This window comes from Dasypus novemcinctus, chromosome 26 (assembly GCF_030445035.2).
Source record: "Dasypus novemcinctus isolate mDasNov1 chromosome 26, mDasNov1.1.hap2, whole genome shotgun sequence".
In the NCBI taxonomy this organism is placed as follows: Eukaryota; Metazoa; Chordata; class Mammalia; order Cingulata; family Dasypodidae; genus Dasypus; species Dasypus novemcinctus.
This window is the reverse complement of record NC_080698.1, coordinates 5215506-5237578: the sequence shown is the minus strand read 5'-3', so window position 1 is coordinate 5237578 and position 22073 is coordinate 5215506. Positions and strand designations below refer to the sequence as shown.

The following is a 22073-nucleotide window of genomic DNA, read 5'->3' as shown; positions in this document are numbered from 1 at the left end:
ATACAAAAGCCAATTATCTAGTTTTAAGCTTTATTCTAGACTGATGGTTTTCAAATTGCCCCAAGATTCTTTCCTTAAGTCCTTTCCTGTTCAGGCACAGATGGAAGGTGAGGAGAGAAAGCAGAGCTTTGCCTTCTACTACCACCTCCCCAGCTGTCCTCTCTCTCAGTAATTCTCCTTTCATCTGTCTTATATTCTGTGCTCCCCTTAAGATCTAATTTGGCAAAAGGGTTTCATGCCTTAAAGTGGAAAAATACTGATTATATGTTTTTCCTCTTCTTTAACTGGCTATTCTGAGATCCAGGAGGGAGAGTGAAAAGGAAAATAATTTGTCATCAATTTAGATAGAAAGAGTGAAATAAAAAGAATAAAATTTTTGGCTAAAAATTTTTTTTAATTCAATAAAGTATTTCACATATTCTACATGAAGACTGTCTTTGATCTGGACATCAGAAATCAGTCATATATTATTATTTCATACAAGAGGTTAGCAAACTTTTCCTGTAAATGGCCTGATGGTAATATTTTAGGTTTTGCAAACCACAGTTGGTCCTGTCACATAGTGTTCTTTGCTGTTGTTGTATTTTTAATTCAGAACCCTATAAAAATGTAAAAACCATTCTTAGCTCACAGGCCATAAAAACAGGCTGTTATCCAGGTTTGGCTCACACGCCTTAGAGTTTGTGGACTCGTTTTACATTACATTCTACACTATTTTGAGTACGATGCTTAATATAATGTCAAAGAATTTCAATTTGACTGTTTAAAATGGTGTGTGCTTTCATGGAATATCTTTAGTTTAACATCAATGGTTTCACTTTTGTATTTGAAAAAGGAATAAGGTTTCATTTGAAAACATACTGAACAAGATGATAAAACACTAATTATAAATAATTATGATTTAAAAATTAAAATAGGCAAAAATTTACAAACCTTTTATGTCTTAAGAAACAACAATAATCAAATAAAATTAAAATATATTCTGAAAATTCAACAAATCCATCAGAGTTTCCATAAAGGGGCCTCTTGTTGGGCAGTTCTCAAATTCTCAAGCATTAAATATCCAAGAAATTAATACTACTACAGATCTTAAGCTAGACTGTGAGAGCAGGCATCAGATACATCTTGTTCATCCTAGGCCTACCTCATAATAAATGCTAAATCTCTTGGAGACCCTGCAAAGATGTCAATTTTTCTGTAAAATTATTTTTTTTAAATGCAAGCATTTTGTATGTGTATAAGTAACCATGTACTTAAATATCATTGAGCACATATTCAATTGTGAAATAACCTCTTTATAACAATAAGGCAGTAACAAAAGATACATTTTAATAATTGATGCAATAGAGAGCACACTCTCAACTACTTCACTCTCTATAGCACTCCATCCCTGATGACTGCTTCCCTATTTTGGATTCCCCTATTCTCTACTTTACTAAACTTTATGTCAAATTCTCAATTTCCAAGTGATTGAATCTAACTCTACCTGCCACCTCAGGGAAATCTAAAGAAATCTAGTAGAAAATGGCTTAGGGAAATGGACTTGGCCCAGTGGTTAGGGCGTCCGTCTACCACATGGGAGGTCCGCGGTTCAAACCCCGGGCCTCCTTGACCCGTGTGGAGCTGGCCCATGCGCAGTGCTGATGCACGCAAGGAGTGCCGTGCCACGCAGGGGTGTCCCCTGCGTAGGGGAGCCCCACGTGCAAGGAGTGCGCCCCGTAAGGAGAGCCGCCCAGCGTGAAAGAAAGTTGCAGCCTGCCCAGGAATGGCGCCACCCACACTTCGCGTGCCGCTGACGACAACAGAAGCGGACAAAAGAAGACGCAGCAAATAGACAGAGAGAACAGACAACTGGGGGAGGGGGTGAATTAAATAAAATAAATAAATCTTTAAAAAAAAAAAAAAAAGAAAATGGCTTAGATGCACTAGACCACTATAGTGAGCTAAGCCTCAAAGACAAGACATCAAAAAAGAAAAAAAAAACCACACAAAAAATGGAGGGGGCATAAAAAATCCTCCAAAATACACACACAAAAAACCCAAAGACTTAAGACTTCAAGATAAATAGTATATAGTACTCTAGAGCATTCTAAGAGGTGATTTTTAAAGAGTTCTGTTAATTTTGAGTATCCTGGGTACATCTTAGGAAAGGTGTCCTGAGCTCTTCAAAAATTACAATACTACTTATTCTCAGGAGTTGGCAAAATAAATTCTGAACTGAAAGTTGCTTCAGGAAAGTGGGTGTGGCTCAAGTGACTGAGCTCCTGCATACCACAAGAGAGGTTCCTGGTTTGGTTCCCAGTGCCTCCCAAAGACGACAGAGAGTTGGTGCAACAAGCACGTGTGGCAAGAAGACACAACAAGATGATGAAACTAGAGACACAAGAAAAAAAACATAATGAGAGACACAACAAAGCAGGGAGCAGAGGTTCCTGGTGCCTACTAAAGAAACAGCAAGTTGACACGATAGGCAGATGCAGCAAGCTGACACAAGATGCAATGAGAGACAAGGAGAGGAGAAACATAATGAGACAAGCAAGAAAACAGGGAGGAGAGGTGGCTCAAGTGATTATGTGCCTCCCTCCCACACCAGAGGTCCAGGTTCAACTCCCAGTGCCCCCTAAAGAAACAAGGAAGACGGACAGACACAGCAAGTGCAAACAACAATGGGGTGGGAATAAATAAATAAAACAAATCTTTAAAAAAAAAAGAAAGTTGCTTCAAACAAATATGACATTTATCACAACTTCCTAATTGTTCCCTATATTAACATTCTTCACAGTAGCTAGTCTCATGCCATGTCCTTGCCACATTTGCCTAATACGTCATCTAATAATTGACTAGTCAAAGTTCTCTTTGTTATCTGTAATGATTATTAGCAAATTCCTAATTTCTAAGGGTAAATTATTCTGTTCATAATTTTAAAACTAACATTCTATACCAAGCCGAAACAAAAATGTAATAAAGTACCTTGGACCATTGCAGTAGCTTGTGATAGAAGTACATAGCACTGATTCCGATTCTTCCCAGCAAAGTTTTATCTACTTCACTATTTTGTGGATCTTTGCTAACTGGAAAACAAAGAAGGCATATGGAAGAAAGTGAAAAAGTCCCGATTCTTCCCAGCAAAGTTTTATCTACTTCACTATTTTGTGGATCTTTGCTAACTGGAAAACAAAGAAGGCATATGGAAGAAAGTGAAAAAGTCACTAAAAATAATGGAAAAGGCAAATTAATACAGAATTATTGATATTATCATAAAGACAAGGAGTTGGCAAGCTATGACCTATGAGCTAAATCTGGCCCATGGCTTATTTTGTACAGTCCATGAGCTAAGAATAGTTTACTTTAAAAAGGGTTTAAAGAAAGGTTTAAAAAAGAAAGAAAGAAAAAGAACTATGTGACATAGACTAGACCATATGTGATATATGGAAAACCTAAAATGTTTACTATTTGGTCCTTTACAGGAAAAGTTTGCAGATGCCTGATAGAGTATAGGAGTGAATAGTTCATGTAAAAAAACTCCCAGTAGCATGTGGATTTTTTTTACTTTTAATAGTAAATAAGTATCAACTTTAATGATTCAGGAGTTTAGGCTGGGAAGCGGATGTGGCTCAACAGATAGAGCGTCTGCCTACCATATAGGAGGTCCAAGGGTTCAATACCCAGGGCCTCCTGGCTTGTGTGGTGAACTGGCCCATATGCAGTGCTGCTGCATGCAAGGAGTGCCAGCCCACACAGGGATGCCTCTGCCTAAGGATGCCCCCCGCTCAAGGAGTGGCCCCTGTGCAAGGAGAGCTGCCCCATGTGAAACTGTAGCCTGCCCAGGAGTGGTGCCACACACATGGAGAGCTGATACAGCAAGATGACACAACAAAGAGACACAGATCCCCAGTGCTGCCTGATGAGAATACAAGCAAACACAGAAGAACACACAGTGAATGGACAGAGAGAGCAGACAGGGATGGGGGAGGGGGAAGTAAATTAATTAAAAAAAAAAAACAGTTAAGGTGTACCAGTATAATTTGCTAGCAGTCATTTTACCAATCTAAATGAAAAAAAAAGACATGAAATATTTGATACTACAATACTAATTCTTCATCTTACATCATTATAGTCTAATTTATCAATAAACGATGGTAAATTTATAAAGAGAAAAGAGGAATATCTGAAACTTGCAAATTTAATTTATCTACAACTTAGAAAATACTAAGTTTCATGTACACCTCTTTTGAGACTACTGTACCCCAAACACAGAAATCTCAGACCAAAATAGCTACATTTTACCTGTTTCAGCAAATTCACAAAACGGAACACTTGGTCTCTCCTCTTTACAGTCTTTTGTTAGTGTTTCAGCAATACAAGCACAAAATCTCTGGAAATCTGCAAATTTTTCACAGCCCACTTTTACATTAATGTATAAATTTCCCAATTTGGTCCAGTCACCTTTTTCTTTACAATGCTATTAAAATTATTAGAAACAAAAGAAAGAGAGGAAGAAAGAAAAAGTAAATAAAATAAAGAAAATCATGTCATTTATGCAAACACATGAGCCAGACACATGTAGACATTACATATACAGAAATTAATAAGACATAATCTCTGCAAATCTTATAAATTTCCTAACATGCATGCATAACAACTTCAGTAACATGCTATTGTATACTTCATTTTTCTCACAACAGCAAAACATCTATAAAGTCAAGATAGTAATGTATATTTGTTTTAATAATCTAGTTCCTAATGCACATCATCCCCAAACCTGAACTGGAGAGTGGAGATGGATTTTCTGGAAAACAGAGTATTATAAGCATGATTTAAGCTGTCTCCACAGCAATATAGGACTTTTCTTACATTTAGAGATTGCATTTTAAAATTATTTTTGCCATTTATAATTTGGGGCCTGTATATATTTTGGGGCAAATACATTTCTACAAAAGGGGCTAGAAAGTTAATTTTAGTAAACTTAATATCTTCCTATAAGTTTCTATTATAAACTAAGAAACAGTTTTTCACACCAACAAAGTGTTCCAAGGATATCATGATGCTGTTTAAGCTAGACCAACAAATAATAGATGAGTACAAAAGTGATATTAAATTTAAAAAGTAAAATCATCCTAAAGCCCTCTAGCTCTTATATTCTAAACATTTTGATTCAGGTGTTTCCCTTTTGTTACACACTTCAGCCATTCAGTAATCATGAGAGCCAACTTTCTTGTGCACTAAGAGAATCTGCCCAGCCACAAGAATTAAAGGTTGAGCTTTGGAATATTATACTACCTTAATATAAGTTGATTTTGAAATTGAACTTAAATTATTTCTAGAAAAATCTATAAATTCAAGAAATTAACATATATTTTTATATTTTGAAGTATTAACTTATAAGAAAAACACAAATTCTTTTCCTTGAGAATTTTCTCTGTATAACAAATTTCTAAAAGTTTTCCTAAAATGGGGTTACAATGACAACTTTTTTTGGTTGATACTTTTTTCAGAGATCCCAGCAATTTAATTAAAGAATAAGTGTCATACCTCTATTTCATTCAAGGCTGAATCTAAATCGCACTTCCAGTTTTTTTTAAATTGCTTCATCCGTAACCTTTAACAGTAGAAAAGGATTAATTATGCTTATGTCTACCCCTAAAAATTATTATGTCTCTTAATTAATTTGTTCTGTAATTTATACCTAAGAGACCAGAAAAAAATGAAAGCAGTAATTTACTATAAAAATCTTTATAGAGCTGAGGAAAACAGCAACTGCACAGTTATTTACAGCCAATCAATTCCTCACCCCCAAATAGGCAAGAAAAAAATAAATTCCACATAAAACCACACCCTCACTCTAACCTGAAGATAGAAAATGCCCAAACTTCAAAATAACTGTGACTAAAAAGAGGAAAACATCAAATTCTAGCACCTGATCTCTACTGCTTCCGTCCTACCCTCCCCTCATTACTCAACAGGGATTTGTGGAAACGGACTTTGGCCCAGTGGTTAGGGCGTCCGTCTACCATATGGGAGGTCCGCGGTTTAAACCCCGGGCCTCCTTGACCCGTGTGGAGCTGGCCAGGTGCAGCGCTGATGCGCGCAAGGAGTGCCGTGCCACGCAAGGGTGTCCCCCGCGTGGCCCCCACGCGCAAGGAGTGCGCCCGTGAGGAGAGCCGCCCAGCATGAAAAAGAAAGAGCAGCCTGCCCAGAAATGGCGCCACCCACACTTCCCATGCCGCTGACGACAACAGAAGCGGACAAAGAAACAAGACGCAGCAAATAGACACCAAGAACAGACAACCAGGGGAGGGGGGGAAATTAAATAAATAAATAAATCTTAAAAAAAAAAAACCAAAAAAAAAAAAACCAAAAAAAAACCAGGGATTTGTGTCAAGCAAAGATGGACCCAAACAAACAATCAAAAAAGCAAGTAGGGAAACGGACTTTGGCCCAGTGGTTAGGGCGTCCGTCTACCATATGGGAGGTCTGCGGTTCAAACCCCGGGCCTCCTTGACCCGTATGGAGCTGGACATGCGCAGTGCTGATGCGCGCAAGGAGTGCCGTGCCACGCAAGGGTGTCCCCCGGAGCCCCACGCACAAGGAGTGCGCCCGTGAGGAAAGCCGCCCAGCGTGAAAAGAAAGAGCAGCCTGCCCAGGAATGGCGCTGCCCACACTTCCCGTGCCGCTGACGACAACAGAAGCGGACAAAGAAACAAGATGCAGCAAATAGACACCAAGAACAGACAACCAGGGGAGGGGGGGAGATTAAATAAATAAATAAATCTTTAAAAAAAAAAAAAAAAAAAAAGCAAGCAAGCAAACAAACCTGTGGGGGAAGAAAAAAAAAAAAAGACCTGTGGGGAAAACAAAAGGGAAAACAGCAGAGGGACGTAACAATGATGTAAACTACTATGACAAAGACTAAGTCCACCCAAGAATGAAAATGCTGTAAATGTGTCTGGGCAGATCAGAAACCAGACCACCTGGCAGGAACCAAAGATAAAGATAAAATCCTCAAGGCTCCAGACAAAAACATCAGAAGACTTAAAAAGGCAAACTAATTATTATTAGAATGGCATCAGGCTTTTCAAAATCAACATGCAAAGCAAGACAACAATAGAGCAGTATTTTTAGAGGACTCAATGAAAGGAAGTATAAACCAAGAATTTTATGTTTAGCCAAGCTGTTCTTCTAAATCAAGGCTGCAGAAAAACTTCTCAACCTATGAGGATTTAGGTTAAAATAGAAAAGAGATTAAAGACATAAAAAAAGATATAAGTACAAAGGTAACCACCAGAGCAAAAATACGCAAAACTTCCTGAAAACATAGATAGATATGTGTAAAGAGCAAGAAATACACGTTATGCAAGTTATTGGTGGTAGGGTGAGATGTTACGTATGTTTGTCTGATGTTCAATAAGTTTGTTTTGTAAGTTTACAACTATTATACACTTACTGTTTATGTATGTTTAATGTATGAGTGATATATTTCGATAAATTTAAAAAAAACATAACAAAGACAACAAAAACACATGATCATAAAATATACTGACAAACTTAGACCAAACATATCATTCATATCCAAAAACCTGAATGGGCTTGCCTCACAGATTAAAAAAGATTTTCAATTTGGCTCATAAAACATTGATTAATTACAAACTTGTATAATGCCATATATAAGTTACACAACAAAAACAAAGTGATTCTAAAATGCTAAAAATAAAGGGATAGATAAACCACATAAATGGAAACAAAAAGAGAACAGTGGTAGCAATTCTGGTATCGATGTAAACTTGATGCTCCAAAACATTAAACGTGACAAAGAACACTTTCTAGTGCTAAAAGGCAAAATTCAAAATGAAGATATGATGATTATAAATATTTATGCAACGAATAACACAGCAACTAACATCATTAGCAAAAACTACAGAAGATGCAAGGAGACATAGACACCAGTACTAGGAGACTTAAATAATACCACTCACTGTAAAAGACAGATTCAGAGGACACAAATAAGTATGAAAAGAAGATTTAAACAATATATTTAATAGGACAGATATAATGGATATATACTGAGCTCTACATTCTTCCCAAGTGTACATGGCACTTTCACCAAAGCTGATCAAATAATACATTATTTATATAATATATATTTATAATATAGTATTTATATACTTTTCATAGAGTACAAACAACACTCTGATCACAATATAATAAAACTAGACATTACTAAAACAAACAAACAAAAGAAAAGGCCATTCTACTTGGAAATTATAAAGCCTTTTAGTAAATAACTCGAGTGAAAGGGGAAATACAAACCAAAATTAAAGAATTAAATATAAGAATAAAAATGAAAATACTACATATCACAACCTACAGAATGCATTTCAAGACCAAGGGATAGTTTCTTAAAATGATTAAATATATATACCTTACTCCTAAAGCCTATATTGTATTTAAAGAGAACATTCTAGAAGCATTTCCACTAAGATCAGGAACAAGGTAAGAATGACTACTATATCCACTACTGTTCAACGTGTACTAGAAGTATGAGCCAATACAATTAGACAAGATAAATCAATCAGAGGCATAATAATGGTTAAAGAAGTAAAATTATCTCTTATGTGTGATGGTATGAGAGTATACCTGGAAAAACCCAGATTCAAGGATGAATTTAACTGAAAAAAAAAAAAAAAAAGACTTCAGGAAAGCAGCAGAACATAAAATTTACAAAAAAAAAAAATAGTAGCCTTTATATAAAAAATAGAGGACTTATATAATAGCACAGAAAACCTCATGTACATTAGCAAGAGAGATTAAAATACTTATATAAGAAAAATACTAACATACTCTTGAAAGATACAAAAGTAGATTTGAACAAACAGAAAGACACCCTTGTTCTTGAATATGACTACTCCATATCATAAAGAAGTCAGTTCTTTCTGAGTTAATTCATAAATTTAATGCAATTCCAATAAAAATACCATCAAGCCACTGTATGGAGTTTGAAAGATGATACTAAAGTTCGTATAGAAAAGCAAACATGCAAGAATGCCAGGAAACACCAGAAAAGAAAAATTATGAAGGACTTTTAATATAGCTCTAGCAGATATTAAAACATACATTAAAGCTTCTTTAATGAAAATAATGTTGTACTGGTGCAGGAATAAACAGACCAGTGTAATAGAAAACAAAGTCCAAAAATAGACCCAAATACATATGGAAACTTAGTATTATATAAAATAAAGGTGGCATCTCAAATCACTGGAAGGACAGACTTTTTAATAAATGATGCTGGGAAAAAATAAATTCATATTTCACACCATACACAAGAATAAACCCCAAATAAATTGGGGACCAAACTGTAAAAATGAGAACCATTCCAGTAGTAAAGAAAAACCTGGGTGAATTTCTCTATAACCTTAATGAAATGATGACTCAAAATCCTAAGGCAAAAAACAAAACAAAAAATTGAAAAACTATGATTTAAAGTTAAGGCAATTAAAAAATATCAATCCATTAGTCTGTACACCAAAGTTTTACAAGGCAAAGAACACCAAAAAACAATGTCAAAAGACAAATTAGAAGAAAAAATTTGCAATATATACTATAAAGGCCTAAGAACCCTAAAAAATAAAAAATTCTTAAAACTTAAGGGATAAAGGAAAATGGGAAAAAGACATAAACAATTCATCAAAAAAGTGTAAAAATCAAACATATGAAAAAAATGTTCAAATTCATTCGTAATTAGAGAAATGTAATTTAGAACAACGCTAAATTACTATGTGTCATCTATCAGATTAGTAAAAATTAGTAAGCCTGACAACACACTATGTTGGCAAAACTTTGTAGAAACAGATATTCTGATGTATTTCTGGTGGGAATACAAATGGGTACAATTCTTTGGCAATATCTAAAAATATCTTTTTAAGTATTATTTTATAATAATTAGACTCACTGGAATTTGCAAAAATAGTATAAAGAGTTCCATTTGCCCTTCACCCAGTTTTTCCCAATGTGATATTTTACGTAACTGTAGTATAGCATCAATGCAATGAAATTGACATTGGTACAATACTGTTAACTAGACTTCTGACCTTGCTTAGTTTTCACGATTTTACATGCATCCGTGTGTGTGTGTGTGTGTGTGTAGTTTTACGAAATTTTATTTGTGCAGAGTTGGTTAACTACTACCGTAATAAATATAAAGAACCATTCCATCATTACAAAGGAATTCTCTCATGCTACAGCTTTATACTTGTCCCCAAACCCGCCCTTGTACCACAGCAGCCACTGATCAGTTCTCCATCTCTATGGGCTTTTTTTTTTTTTTCATTTTGAGATGTTACATAAATGGAATCATACAGTATGTGATCTTTTGAAAGTGTTTTTTTTTTTCATTCAGCATAATTCCCTTGAGATAGATCCAAGTTGTAGCATGTTTCAATAGTTTGTTCCTTTTTATTGCTGAGTAGTATTGGTTTACCACAGTCTGTTTAACTATTCATACACCTATTAAAAGACATCTGGATTATTTCCAGTATTTAGACATCACAAATAAATATGCTGGAACATCTGTGTACAAGTTTTTATGTGAACATAGGTTTCACTTCTCTAGGATAAATGCAAGGTATTCAAGAAGAGTATTTGGTATTTACAAGTTCAGTTTTTGTAAGAAACTGCCAAACTGTTTTCCAGAGAGCCTGTGCCATTTCACATACCCACAACAATGTATGATCCAATTTCTTCACATTTTCATCAATACTTGCTGTTGACACTATTTTGAATTTTGGTCATTCTGATAGGTATGTGGTAATAAATAATTATGGATTGTTGGTTTTTGTTAGGATGTACCAGGAATTGAACCCAGGACCTCATATATGCAAAGCAGGTGCTCAACTACTGAGCTACACCCACTCCACTATAATTATGGTTTCAATTCATATTTCCCTCATAGCTAATGATGTTGACATCTTTTCACGTGTTTATTTGCCATGTGCATATGCTCTTTGGTGAAATGACTGTTCATGTCTTTTGCTTATTTTCTAATAGGATTTATTTTTTTACTGTTGAATTTTCAGAGTTCTTTATATATTTTAGACACAATATCTCTTCTGGGTATGTGGCTTACATTTATTTTATCCTAATTTGTAGCTTGCCTTTCCCTCCTTTTAACAGGGTCTTTTGCAAAGTGAAATTTAAAAATTTTGATGAAGCCCCATGTATCAATGTTTTATTTTATGGGCTGTGGTTTAGTGTCATCTCTAAGCCATTTCTCTTAGATATAAGTAAGTCCCTGACATTTTCTATTCTTTTTTAAAAAGTCTTTTTTAAAAATCTATGGTACATTTTGAATTAATTTTTGTATAAGGTAAGAAGTTTGGATCAAGGTTCACTGTTTTTAACTATGGATATCCAATTGTTCCAGTACCCCTTGTTGAAAAGACTATCTTTCCTCCACTGAATTGCTTTTGAAACTGTACAAAATCACTTGGGCATATTGGTGTTGGTCTATTTCTTTATTATTTCTCTTCCTTTGATCTATGTACCTATCCCTCTGCCCAACACCTCACTGTCTTGATCAGTGTACCCGAATAGTAAATCTTGGGAAGTGGTTGTGGCTCAACTGATAGAGCGTCTGCCTGCCATACGGAGGGTCCAGGGTTTCATGCCCATGGGCTCCTGACCAGTATGATGAGCTGGCCCACGCAGTGCTGCTGTGTGCAAGGAGTGCCACCCTACACAGGGGTGTCCCCGTGTAGGGATGCCCCATGCACAAGAAACGCACCTGCAAGGACAGCCACCCTGCGCGAAAAAAGTGCAGCCTGCCCAGGAGTGGTGCTGCACACATAGAGAGCTGATGCAGCAAGATGACACAACAAAAAAGCGTGACAGTTTCCCAGCGTCGCATGACAAGAATGCAAGTGGACATAGAAGAACACAGCAAATAGACAGAGAGAGCAGACAACAGGGGGAAGGGGAGAGAAGTAAATAAAAATAAATCTTTTTTAAAAAAATAGTAAATCTTAGTAACAGGTAGAGTAATTTCACATAATTCTTTTACACAAAGTTGTTTTAACTATACTAGTTATTTTGCCTTTTCCTGTAAATTTTAAAATAAGCTTTCTTATATTTACAAAAATTCTTGCTGAGATTTTGAACAGAATGTTAAACAAATAGATGATTTTGGAGGTAATTCAGACCTTTAACCATGTTGAGTCTCGCAAATCATGAAAATCACGAACATGTCTTTTTGTTTCTTTTTTTTTTTTTGCTTCTTAAGCAGCATTCTATAATTTTCAGCATACAAATCCAGGATGTTTGTTAATTTTTACCTACGTATTTTTGAGCAATAAGTATGTTGTCTTAAAAATTTTTTTAATATTTTATAAGATTCAGGTTTACCAAAAAGTATTGCAGAAAAGAGTTCCCATATACTAGCCACTCCCCCCCTTTATTAACACTTTGCATTAATGTGGTACTTTTGTTACAATTGATGGAAATACTATAATTGTACTATTAATTTAATAGTCTATAGTTTAGAGTCAAATGTTTGTTGTACAATCCTATGTTTTTTAAAATTTATATTCTTCTAACACACAACTCAAAATTAAAAATTATAGTTTCCATGGTTCATTGATGTTATATAAAAATATGACTGATTTTTGTGTGTTGATCTTCTTTCCTGAGACTTTGCTGAACTCACTTATTAGTTCTAAGAGTCTTAATGTAGATTCTTGGCATTTTCAATGTAGACAATCATGCCACCTGCAAAGAGGGACAGTTTTATTTCTTGATTTCCAATCTGTATTTATTTTCTTTTACCGTCTTTTTGGGCTGGCTAGGATGTTCAGTACTCTGCTGAGTAAGAGTGGTGTAAGTGGACATTTTTGCCCCATTTGCATTCATAGGGGTAAAATGTATACTCTTTCATATAAGTATGACATTTGCTTCAGATTTCTTATAGATGCTTTTTTATAAAGTAGAAGAATTTCTTCTTTATTCCCAATTTGCTGAGATGTTTTACCACATATGCTGGTGAATTTTATCAAATGTTCTTTCTAAGTTAGTTGATATGATCATGTGATTTTTCTTCTTATGCTACTGTCATGGTTGATTACAATTACTGATTATCAGATATTGAACCATCTTTGCCATCCTGCAATAAATCACACTTGGTTGTGGTGTATAATTCTTTTTATATATTGCTGGATTCAACATACTGGCATTTTGTTGAGGATTTTTGAATTTAAGCTAATGAGAGATATTGGTCTATAGTTTCTTTCTTTCTTTTTTTTTGTATTCTCTTTGTCAGGTTTTGGAAACTGGGTTAATACTGACTTCATAAAATGAGATGGTGTTCTCTTCTATTTTCTGGACAACAATATATAAATTTGTGCTAATTCTTCTTTAAATAACTAGTAGAATTTTCCAATGAAACCACCTGGTCCATGGTGTTTCTTTTCTGAAAGATTTCTGACAATGAAATAAATTTCATTAATAGTTATAAGACTATTCAGATTATCTATTTCATAGTGAGTTTTGGTAATTTGTGGTTTTTGAGGAATTCTTTCTTTTCATATAATTTGTTCAGTTTACGTGTATAAAGTGGTTCAAAGTCATCCCTTATTATCTTTTTAGTGGTTGCAGGCTCTGTATTGATAGCCCATCTCATTCCTGGTACTGGTAATGAGTATATGCTGTCTTTTATTCTCTTTTTCTTATGAAAACAAAAAACAAAAGCAAAACTGATAAAGAAGTTAACAACTTCTCTATCTGACACAGGTGGTATGTGATAGAGCTGAAAGTAAAATTAAGACTAACAGGAAAACTTAAAAAAACTTCATTCTTTTATATAGTCAAATAATATTCCATTGTATATTCTATGTTTTGTTTATCAAATTATCTGTTGATAGACACTTAGGTTGCTTTCACCTTTTTTCAATTGTGAATAATGCCACTATGAACATTTGTGTGCAAATATATGTTTGAGTAGCTGCATTCAATTCTTTTGGGTCATACCTAGAAATGGGATTGCTGGGTTATATGGTAATTCTACACTTAACATTCTGAGGACCCAAGAAACTATTTTCCAACATGGCTGCACAATTTTACATTGTCACCAACAACGAACGGCTTCATATTTAAATACATCCTCTTTAACACTTATTATTTTCTGGTTGATATTAATAGTAGCTGTTCTAGTGGTTGTGAAATGGTATTTCATCATGGTTTGGATTGGCATTTTCCTAATGGCTAATGATTAGAGCATCTTTTCATGTGCTTTTCAGCCATTGTGTGTGTGTGTGTGTGTGTATCCTTTCTTTTTTGAGAAATGTCTATTCAAGTCTTTTGTCCATTTCTTAATGGGCTTGTTTTTTCCTTATTGAGTTGTAGGAGCTCTTCATATATTCTGATATAACACCCTTATTGGATTTGTAGTTTCCAAAAATTTCCTCCCATTCTGTATATTGTCCTTTTACTTTCATAAGAAAATTATCTGACAGGTAAAATTTAAAAATTTTGATGAAGTCCCATTTATCTATTTTTTTCTTTTGTTGTCATGCTTTTGAAGAAAAGTCTATGAAACCATTGCCTAACACAAGAGTCTCAAGATGTTGCCCTATGTTTTCTCCTAGGTTTATAGTTTTGGTTCTTATATTTAGGTATTTGACCCATTTTGTATTAATTTTTGTATATGGTGTGAGGTAAGGTTCACCTTCATTCCTATGCATTTGGATTCCAGCTTTGCCTTCACTATCTGTTGAAGAGACTATTCTTTCCCCATTGAGTGGACTTGGCATCTTTGTCAAAAATTAATGGGCCAAATATTTGGAGACCACTTATATGATAAAGGTTTAATACTGAGAATATATAAATAAATCCTAAACTCAACAATAAACAAACAAGTCAATTAAAAAATGGGCAAAAGACTTAAATAGACAATTCTCCAAAGAGGATATACAAATGGATATAAAGCTTATGAAAAGATGCTCAACATCATTAGCTATTAGGGAAATGCAAATCAAAACCACAAGATACCATTTCATACCCACTAGGATGGCAGCTATTTAAAAAACATAAAATTATAAGTTTTAGACTTTTAGAGAGTTTTAGGAGAAACACGGACACTCATTGCTGGTAGGAACGCAAAATGGTGGAGCTGCTGTAGAAGACAGTTTGACAGTTCCTCAGAAAGCTAAGTATAGAATTACCATAAGATGTGGGTAATCCCACTACTAGATATATACCCAAAAGAACTGAAAGCAGAGACTTGAACAGATATCTGCACACCAATGATCATAGTGGTATTATTCACAATTGTGAAAAGATGTCCATTAACCAATGGATGAAGAACTGAAAGCAGAGACTTGAACAGCTATTTGCACACCAATGATCATAACGGTTTTATTCACAAATTGTGAAAAGATGTCCATTAATCAATGGATGGATAAACAAAATGTTGGTATATACATATAATGGAATATTCAGCATGAAAAAGGAGTGAAGTTCTGGGAAGCAGATGTAGCTCAAGCAATTGAGTGCCCACCTACTACATGGGAGGTCCCAGCTTTGGTTTCCAGTGCCTCCTAAAGAAGACAAGACAGCCAGCTAATGCAACAAGATGACACAACGAAGAGACACAACAAGGAAACACAATGAGAGAACAACAAGCAGGAAGCAGAGGTGGCTCAAGCCAATGGGTGCCTCCCTTCTACATGGGAGGTCCTGGGTTTGGTTCCCAGTGCCTCCTAAAAGGAAGACAAGCACACAACAAACAGACCCAGAATGCAGACAGCAAACTCAAACAAGTGGCACAGGGGGGTGGGGGTAGGGGTGGGGAAAGAAAGGAAGAAAAATCTTTAAAAAAAAAAAAAAGGAATGAAGTTCTGATTCATACTACAACATGGATGAACCCTGAAGACATTATGTTGAGTACAATAAGCCAGATGTGAAAGGACAAAAATTGAATGATATCACTGATATAAAATATTTAGAATAAGCAAATTCATAGAGTTAGGATCTAGAATATATGTTATCAGGAGCCAGTTTGTGATAGGGACTGGAGAGTTAATCCTTGTACAGAATTTCTACTGGGGTAGATTATAAAGTTTTGGTACTGGATGGTGGTAATGGTAGCACAACGTTAATGTAATTAACAGCACTGAATTACATATGTGAGTGTGGTTAAAGGGGGATATTTTAGGTAATATTTATGTTCTAAAATAAAAATGAAAGTAAAAATAGGACTGTATAATACAATAAACCCTACTGTAAATGATGAATTATAGTTAATAGTTCATTTATAAAAATGTTCTTCGATGAATTATAATAAATGTACCTCACTAATGCAAGGTGTTAAAAACAGGGTGGTAGATGGGAACTCTAACTTTCATATATTTTATGAATGATATTTCTGTAAACCTACAACTTAGCTAACAAAAAAATTAATAAAAAATTGATGGGGGAGTGAATGTAGCTCAGTGGATGAACATCGACTTCCCATGTATGAGGTCTTGGGTTCAATTTCCAGTACCTCAAAAAAAAAAAAAAAAATCAACGGGCCATATCCAAAGGAAGAAGATAACATCCAAAGAAAGAGATAAAAAGATTATGGAAATACTGGGCAAAGACTTAAAAATTTTTAAAAATATGCTCAAGGAGATGAAGAAAAATAGAAAAAAATCCTGAAGGATATCATGAAAATAATGACTGAACAATATGAGAATCTAAATGAAGACGTAAATTTTTAAAAGGAACCAAAAGAACTACTGGAATTGAGATGAAAATAAATGAATTGAAAATTTCCCAGGAAGGTTTCAATAGCAGACTGGAGCTAGCAGAAGAAAGAATCGGTAAAATTGAAGACAAGATAATTGAAATGAATCAGGCTAAGGACCAGAGGAGAAAAAGAATCAGAAAAAGTGAAAACAGCCTCAGAGACCTCTGGGATACCATCAGTATCCCAAAATATGCATTATGGTAGTCCCTGAGGGAGCAGGACAAAAACGAGAAAGAATATTCAAAGAAAGAATGGCAGAAACTTTCGAAACTAGGCAAAAAAACATCAATATGTACATCCAAGTAGCCTGAACACCAAATAGGATAAATAAGGAAAAATATGCCCAGACACAGGACAGTCAAACTGTCTAATGCAAAGGAAAAGGAGAGTATTATCAAAGCTTCAAAAGCAATGTGCTAAGAGTTCTCAAATCAATGTGCTATGTACAAGGGAGTCCCAATTACGTGCCGATTTCTCATCAGAAACCATGGAGGACAGTGAGCTGAAATTTTAAAGTGCTGAGAGGAAACAGGAGCCAACCAAGAATGTTGTATCTGGTGGGTCTTCCTTTCAATATGAGGGAGAGATTAAAATATTACCAGATAAACAAAAGCTGAGCAAGTTCATCACTACTAGACCTGCCCTACAAGAAAAGTGAAAGGGAATTCTTCAGACTGAAGGTAAAGGGCATGAGACAGTGAATCAAAGCAGTGTAAAGAAATAAAGACCTCCAGTAAAGTTAACCATATGGGTAATTATAAATGCCAGAAATATTTTACTGTATTTTTTGGGATGTAACTCTATTTCTTACTTCTTATAGGTGCTAAAATGCAAATACATAATACATAATTATAAATCAATGGCCTGGGACATACAATATACAAAGAAAAAATTTGTAACAAGTACCAAAAAAGGCAGGGGGACACAGAGGCATAGAAACAGTGTAAGATTATGCTATTCAAGTTAGGTTGGTATCAAATATAAAAATGACTGTTATTTAGGATGTTAAATTTTAACCCCACGGCAACCACAAAAATATATATGAAAAATACATCCAGAAAAAAATAAGAAGGGACTCAATAAGGTACAATATAAAAAAGCAAATAAATATTAACACAGGCATTAATGGAAGAACTGGGGATCAAAAAGGCTTAAGACTTACAAAAATTAAAAAGCAAAATGGTAGAAGAAAGTCCTGCATTATCAGCAGTTACTTTAAATGTAAATGGATTAAATTCTTCAGTTAAAAGTCAGAGAATAGCAGAGTGGACAATAAAGCACAACCAAACAATATACTGTTTATAAGAGACTCAGCTTAAACTGAAACATTTAAGTAGGTTGATGGAAATATACATCATGCAAGTAGTAACCAAAAGAGAGCAGCTATTCAAATATCAGATAAAACAGACTAAGTGAAAAATTGTTACAAGAGACAAAGAATGTCATATATACTGTAAAGGGTTCCATTAAACAATAAAACATAATTATAAAGACATACGTACCTATCAGCAGAGCCCCAAAATACATGAAGCAAATATTCACACATTTGAAAGAAGAAATAGATAGGTCTGGGAGCAGATGTGGCTCAAATGGTTGAGTACCTGCTTCCCAAACGGGAAGTCCCAGTTCGGTTCTTGGTGCCTCCTACAAATAAAGATGAACAACAAGCAAACAAAAAACCAACTCAGGGGAGCCTATGTGGCTCAGTGGTTGAGCATTGGTTTCCCACTTACAAGGTCCCTAGTTCAATCCCTGACCCTGGTACTTCAAAAAAATAAAAGAAAAGAAAAGAAAAGAAAGTTCTACATGAATAGGAGACTTTAAAACACTACTTTTAAATATGACAGAACATCCAGACAGAAGATCAATAAGGAAACAGAAGACCTGAATGATACTCTAAAGCAACTAGACTTAACAGACATATATTGAAAACTGTGGCTCAAGTGGTTAAGCACCTGCCTCCCAAATGGGAGGTCCCAGGTTTGGTTCCTGGTGCAGTCTGAAAAACAAACAAATAAGCAAAACAAACAAAAAACCCAACTCAGTGAAGCTGATGTGGCTCAGTGGTTGAGCACTGGCTATCCAAATAAAAGGTCCTGGGTTCATTCCCTGGCCCCTGGTACCTCAAAACAACAAAAACAAAAACAAGAACAATCTAAACCCAAAGTTAGCAGAAGAAAGGAAATAACAAAGATTAGAACAGATAAATGAAATGGAAAACAAAACTATCAACAAAACCAGAAGTTAGTTCTTTGAAAAGCTCAATAAAACTGAAAACCTTTAGCTAGACTGCCAGGGGGGGGAAAAAAGAGAAAACTTACATACTAAAATCATAAATGAAAGGGAAACAATACTACTGATTCTGGAGAAATAAAAAGGACTATAAGAGGTACTGTACTATAAAAGAATGCAAAAAATTGAATAGGGTCTCAGGGAACTGAATGACAACAGGAAACACACAAACATATGCTTTATAGGTGTCTCAGAAGAAAAAAAGAAAAGGGGTAGAAAGAATATTTATGGAAATACTGACTGAAAATTTTCGAACCCTGATGAAAGACATGAGTATCAATATTCAAGAAGGACAATGTAACCCAAACAGAATAAATCTGAACAGACCTATCCTGAGACATCTACTATTCAGAATGTCAAAGGCCAAAGATAAAGAGAGGATTCTGAGTGTAGCAAGAGAAATGCAATGTAATACTTACGAGGGAGCCTCAATAAGGCTAGCTGCTGATCTCTCATCAGAAACCATGGAGGTGAGATGGTAGTACTACAATATATTAAATGTACTGAAAAAGAAAAACTGCTGGCCAAAAATTCTGTATCTGACAAAACTGTTCTTCAGAAATGAAGGCAAATTTAAAATTCTCATAGACAAGCAAAAGCTGAGAGTAGGTTACCAAGAGACCAGATCTACAACAGATATTAAAGGGTATGTTACAGGCTGAAAGGAAAAGACAAGGTCAAGAGCCCTGGCAAAGAGTGTAGAAATGAAGAATATAAGAGAAATTCAGAGTTAAAAGACAATAGTAAAATATGACAATAGAAAGCCAAGGGATAAAATGGATGAAGTAACACCTGTACAGTAGTAACAATGAATGTTAATGAACTGAACACCCCAATTAAAAGACACAGACTGACAGAATGGATTAAAAAACATGAGTTATCTATTTGTTGTCTACAAAAGACTTACCTTAGACACAAGGACACAATCAGACTGAAAGTGAAAGGTTGGAAAAAGATATTCCATGCAAATAGTAAACAAAAAGAGCCAGAACAGTGATATTAATAACAGATAAAACAAATTTTAAATACAAAACTATTATAAGAGATGAAGAAGGTTCCATGTTAATAAAAGGAACAATTTGCTGAGAAGAAATAATAAATATTTATGCACCTAACATAGGTGCCCCAAAATACATGAGAAATACACAGGCAAAACTGAAGGGAGAAATGGACATCTCTGTGATAATAACTGGAGACTTCAACACACCACTCTCAGCATTAGAACATCTGGTCAGAGGATAAATAAGGAAACTTGAGAACTTGAATAACATGATAAATGAACTAGACCTAACACACATTTATAGAGCATTATATACCAAAACAACAGGACAGACATTCTTCTCAAATGCTCATGGATCTTTCATCAGGATAGACCATATGTTGGGACATAAGCCAGATCTTAATAAATTTAAAAACATTAAAATTATATAAAACACTTTCTCTGATCTTAATGGAATAAAGTTGGAAATTAGTAACATGAAAAAAGGGAAAATTCACAAATATATGAAGATTAAACAATACACTTTTAAATAATCAGTGGGTCAAAGGAGAAATTGCAAGAGAAATCAGCAAATACCTCAAGAAAAATGAAAACAAGAACAAAGCATACCAAAACTTTTAGGTTACAGCAAGGGCAGTGCTGAGAGGGAAATTTATAGCCCTCAATACTTACATTTAAAAAGAAGAGCAGATGTGGCTTGTGTCATTGGACTTACATCTACCATATGGGCCTCCTGGTAAATGTGTGCCTGTGTAGCAAGCTACACAGTAAGATGATGACACAGCAAAAAGAGAGACCAAGGGAAGAGTCAAGGAGAGACACAACAGGTATCAGGAACTGAGGTGGCACAAGTGACAGGGAAACTCTCTGCACATTGGAGGTCCCCAGGATCAAATCCCAGTGAATCCCAGAGGAGAAAATGAAGAGAAGACCAAAATAAAGAGAGAGAAATAGACACAGAAGATCACACAGCGAATGGATACAGACAGCAAAAACAGTAGGGTGGGGAGGAGAGGGAGGGAAAAAAAATAAGAGCTACAATGAAACACCTAACTGCACAACTGGAGGAAGTAGAAAAAAACACAAAACCAATTCCAAAGCAAGTAGAAGAGAAGAAATAAAGATTAGAGTAGAAATAAAAGAAATGGAGAATTAAAAAAAACAAAAGTCAACAGAACTAAAAGTTGGTTCTTTGAGAAGATCAACAAAACTGATAAACCATTAGCTAAATTAATAAAGAAAAAAAGAAAATATAAGTAAATAAAATCATAAACAATAAGGGGGACATTACCACTGATCCCGCAGAAATAAAAGATATCATAAGAGAATACTATGAACAACTATCTGTCAACAAAAATAGATGAAATGGACAAATTCCTAAAAACATATGAACAACCAACACTAATCCTAGAAGAAATAAAATACCTCAACAAGTCAATCAGAAGTAATGAGACTGAGTCTTTAAAAACCTCCCCAAAATAAAAAGCCCAGACCAGATGGTTTCACAGATGAATTCTGCCAATCACTCAAAGAAGATCTAATACCAATCTAGTTCAAACTCTTCTAAAACATTGAACAGGAAGGAATACTACCAAACTCATTCTATGAAACCAACATCACGCTAATACCAAAGCTAAATAGAAATACCATGAAAAAAGAAAATTACAGACCAATTTCCCTAATCCATAGAGATGTAAATATCCTCAACAAAATACTTGCTGATGCCAAAAGCACATTAAAAGCATTATACAGCACAGTCAAGTGGGTTTTGTCCCAGGTATGCAAGAGTGGTTCAACATATGAAAATCAATTAGTGTAATACACATTAATAAATTCAAGAAGAAAAATCACACGATCATTTCAACAGATGCAGAAAAGGCATTTTACGAAAATACAACATCCTTTCTTGATGAAAACATTCTGAAAGATAGGAACAGATGGAAACTTTCTCAACATGATAAAGGGCACCTATGAAAAACCTAGAGCTAACATTGTACTTAATGGTGAAAG

General features: G+C 34.9%; 1 protein-coding gene across 1 annotated transcript in view; it reads right to left on the bottom strand.

Annotated features, from left to right (window-relative positions):
* The window catches only part of TOPAZ1 (testis and ovary specific TOPAZ 1), a 112335-nt gene that overhangs the window by 30151 nt on the left and 60111 nt on the right, over window positions 1-22073 (bottom strand). Inside the window, 3 exon segments of the mRNA XM_058288999.1 lie at window positions 2971-3071; window positions 4288-4462; window positions 5533-5599. Of these exon segments, the coding sequence (XP_058144982.1) occupies window positions 2971-3071; window positions 4288-4462; window positions 5533-5599 (343 nt within the window).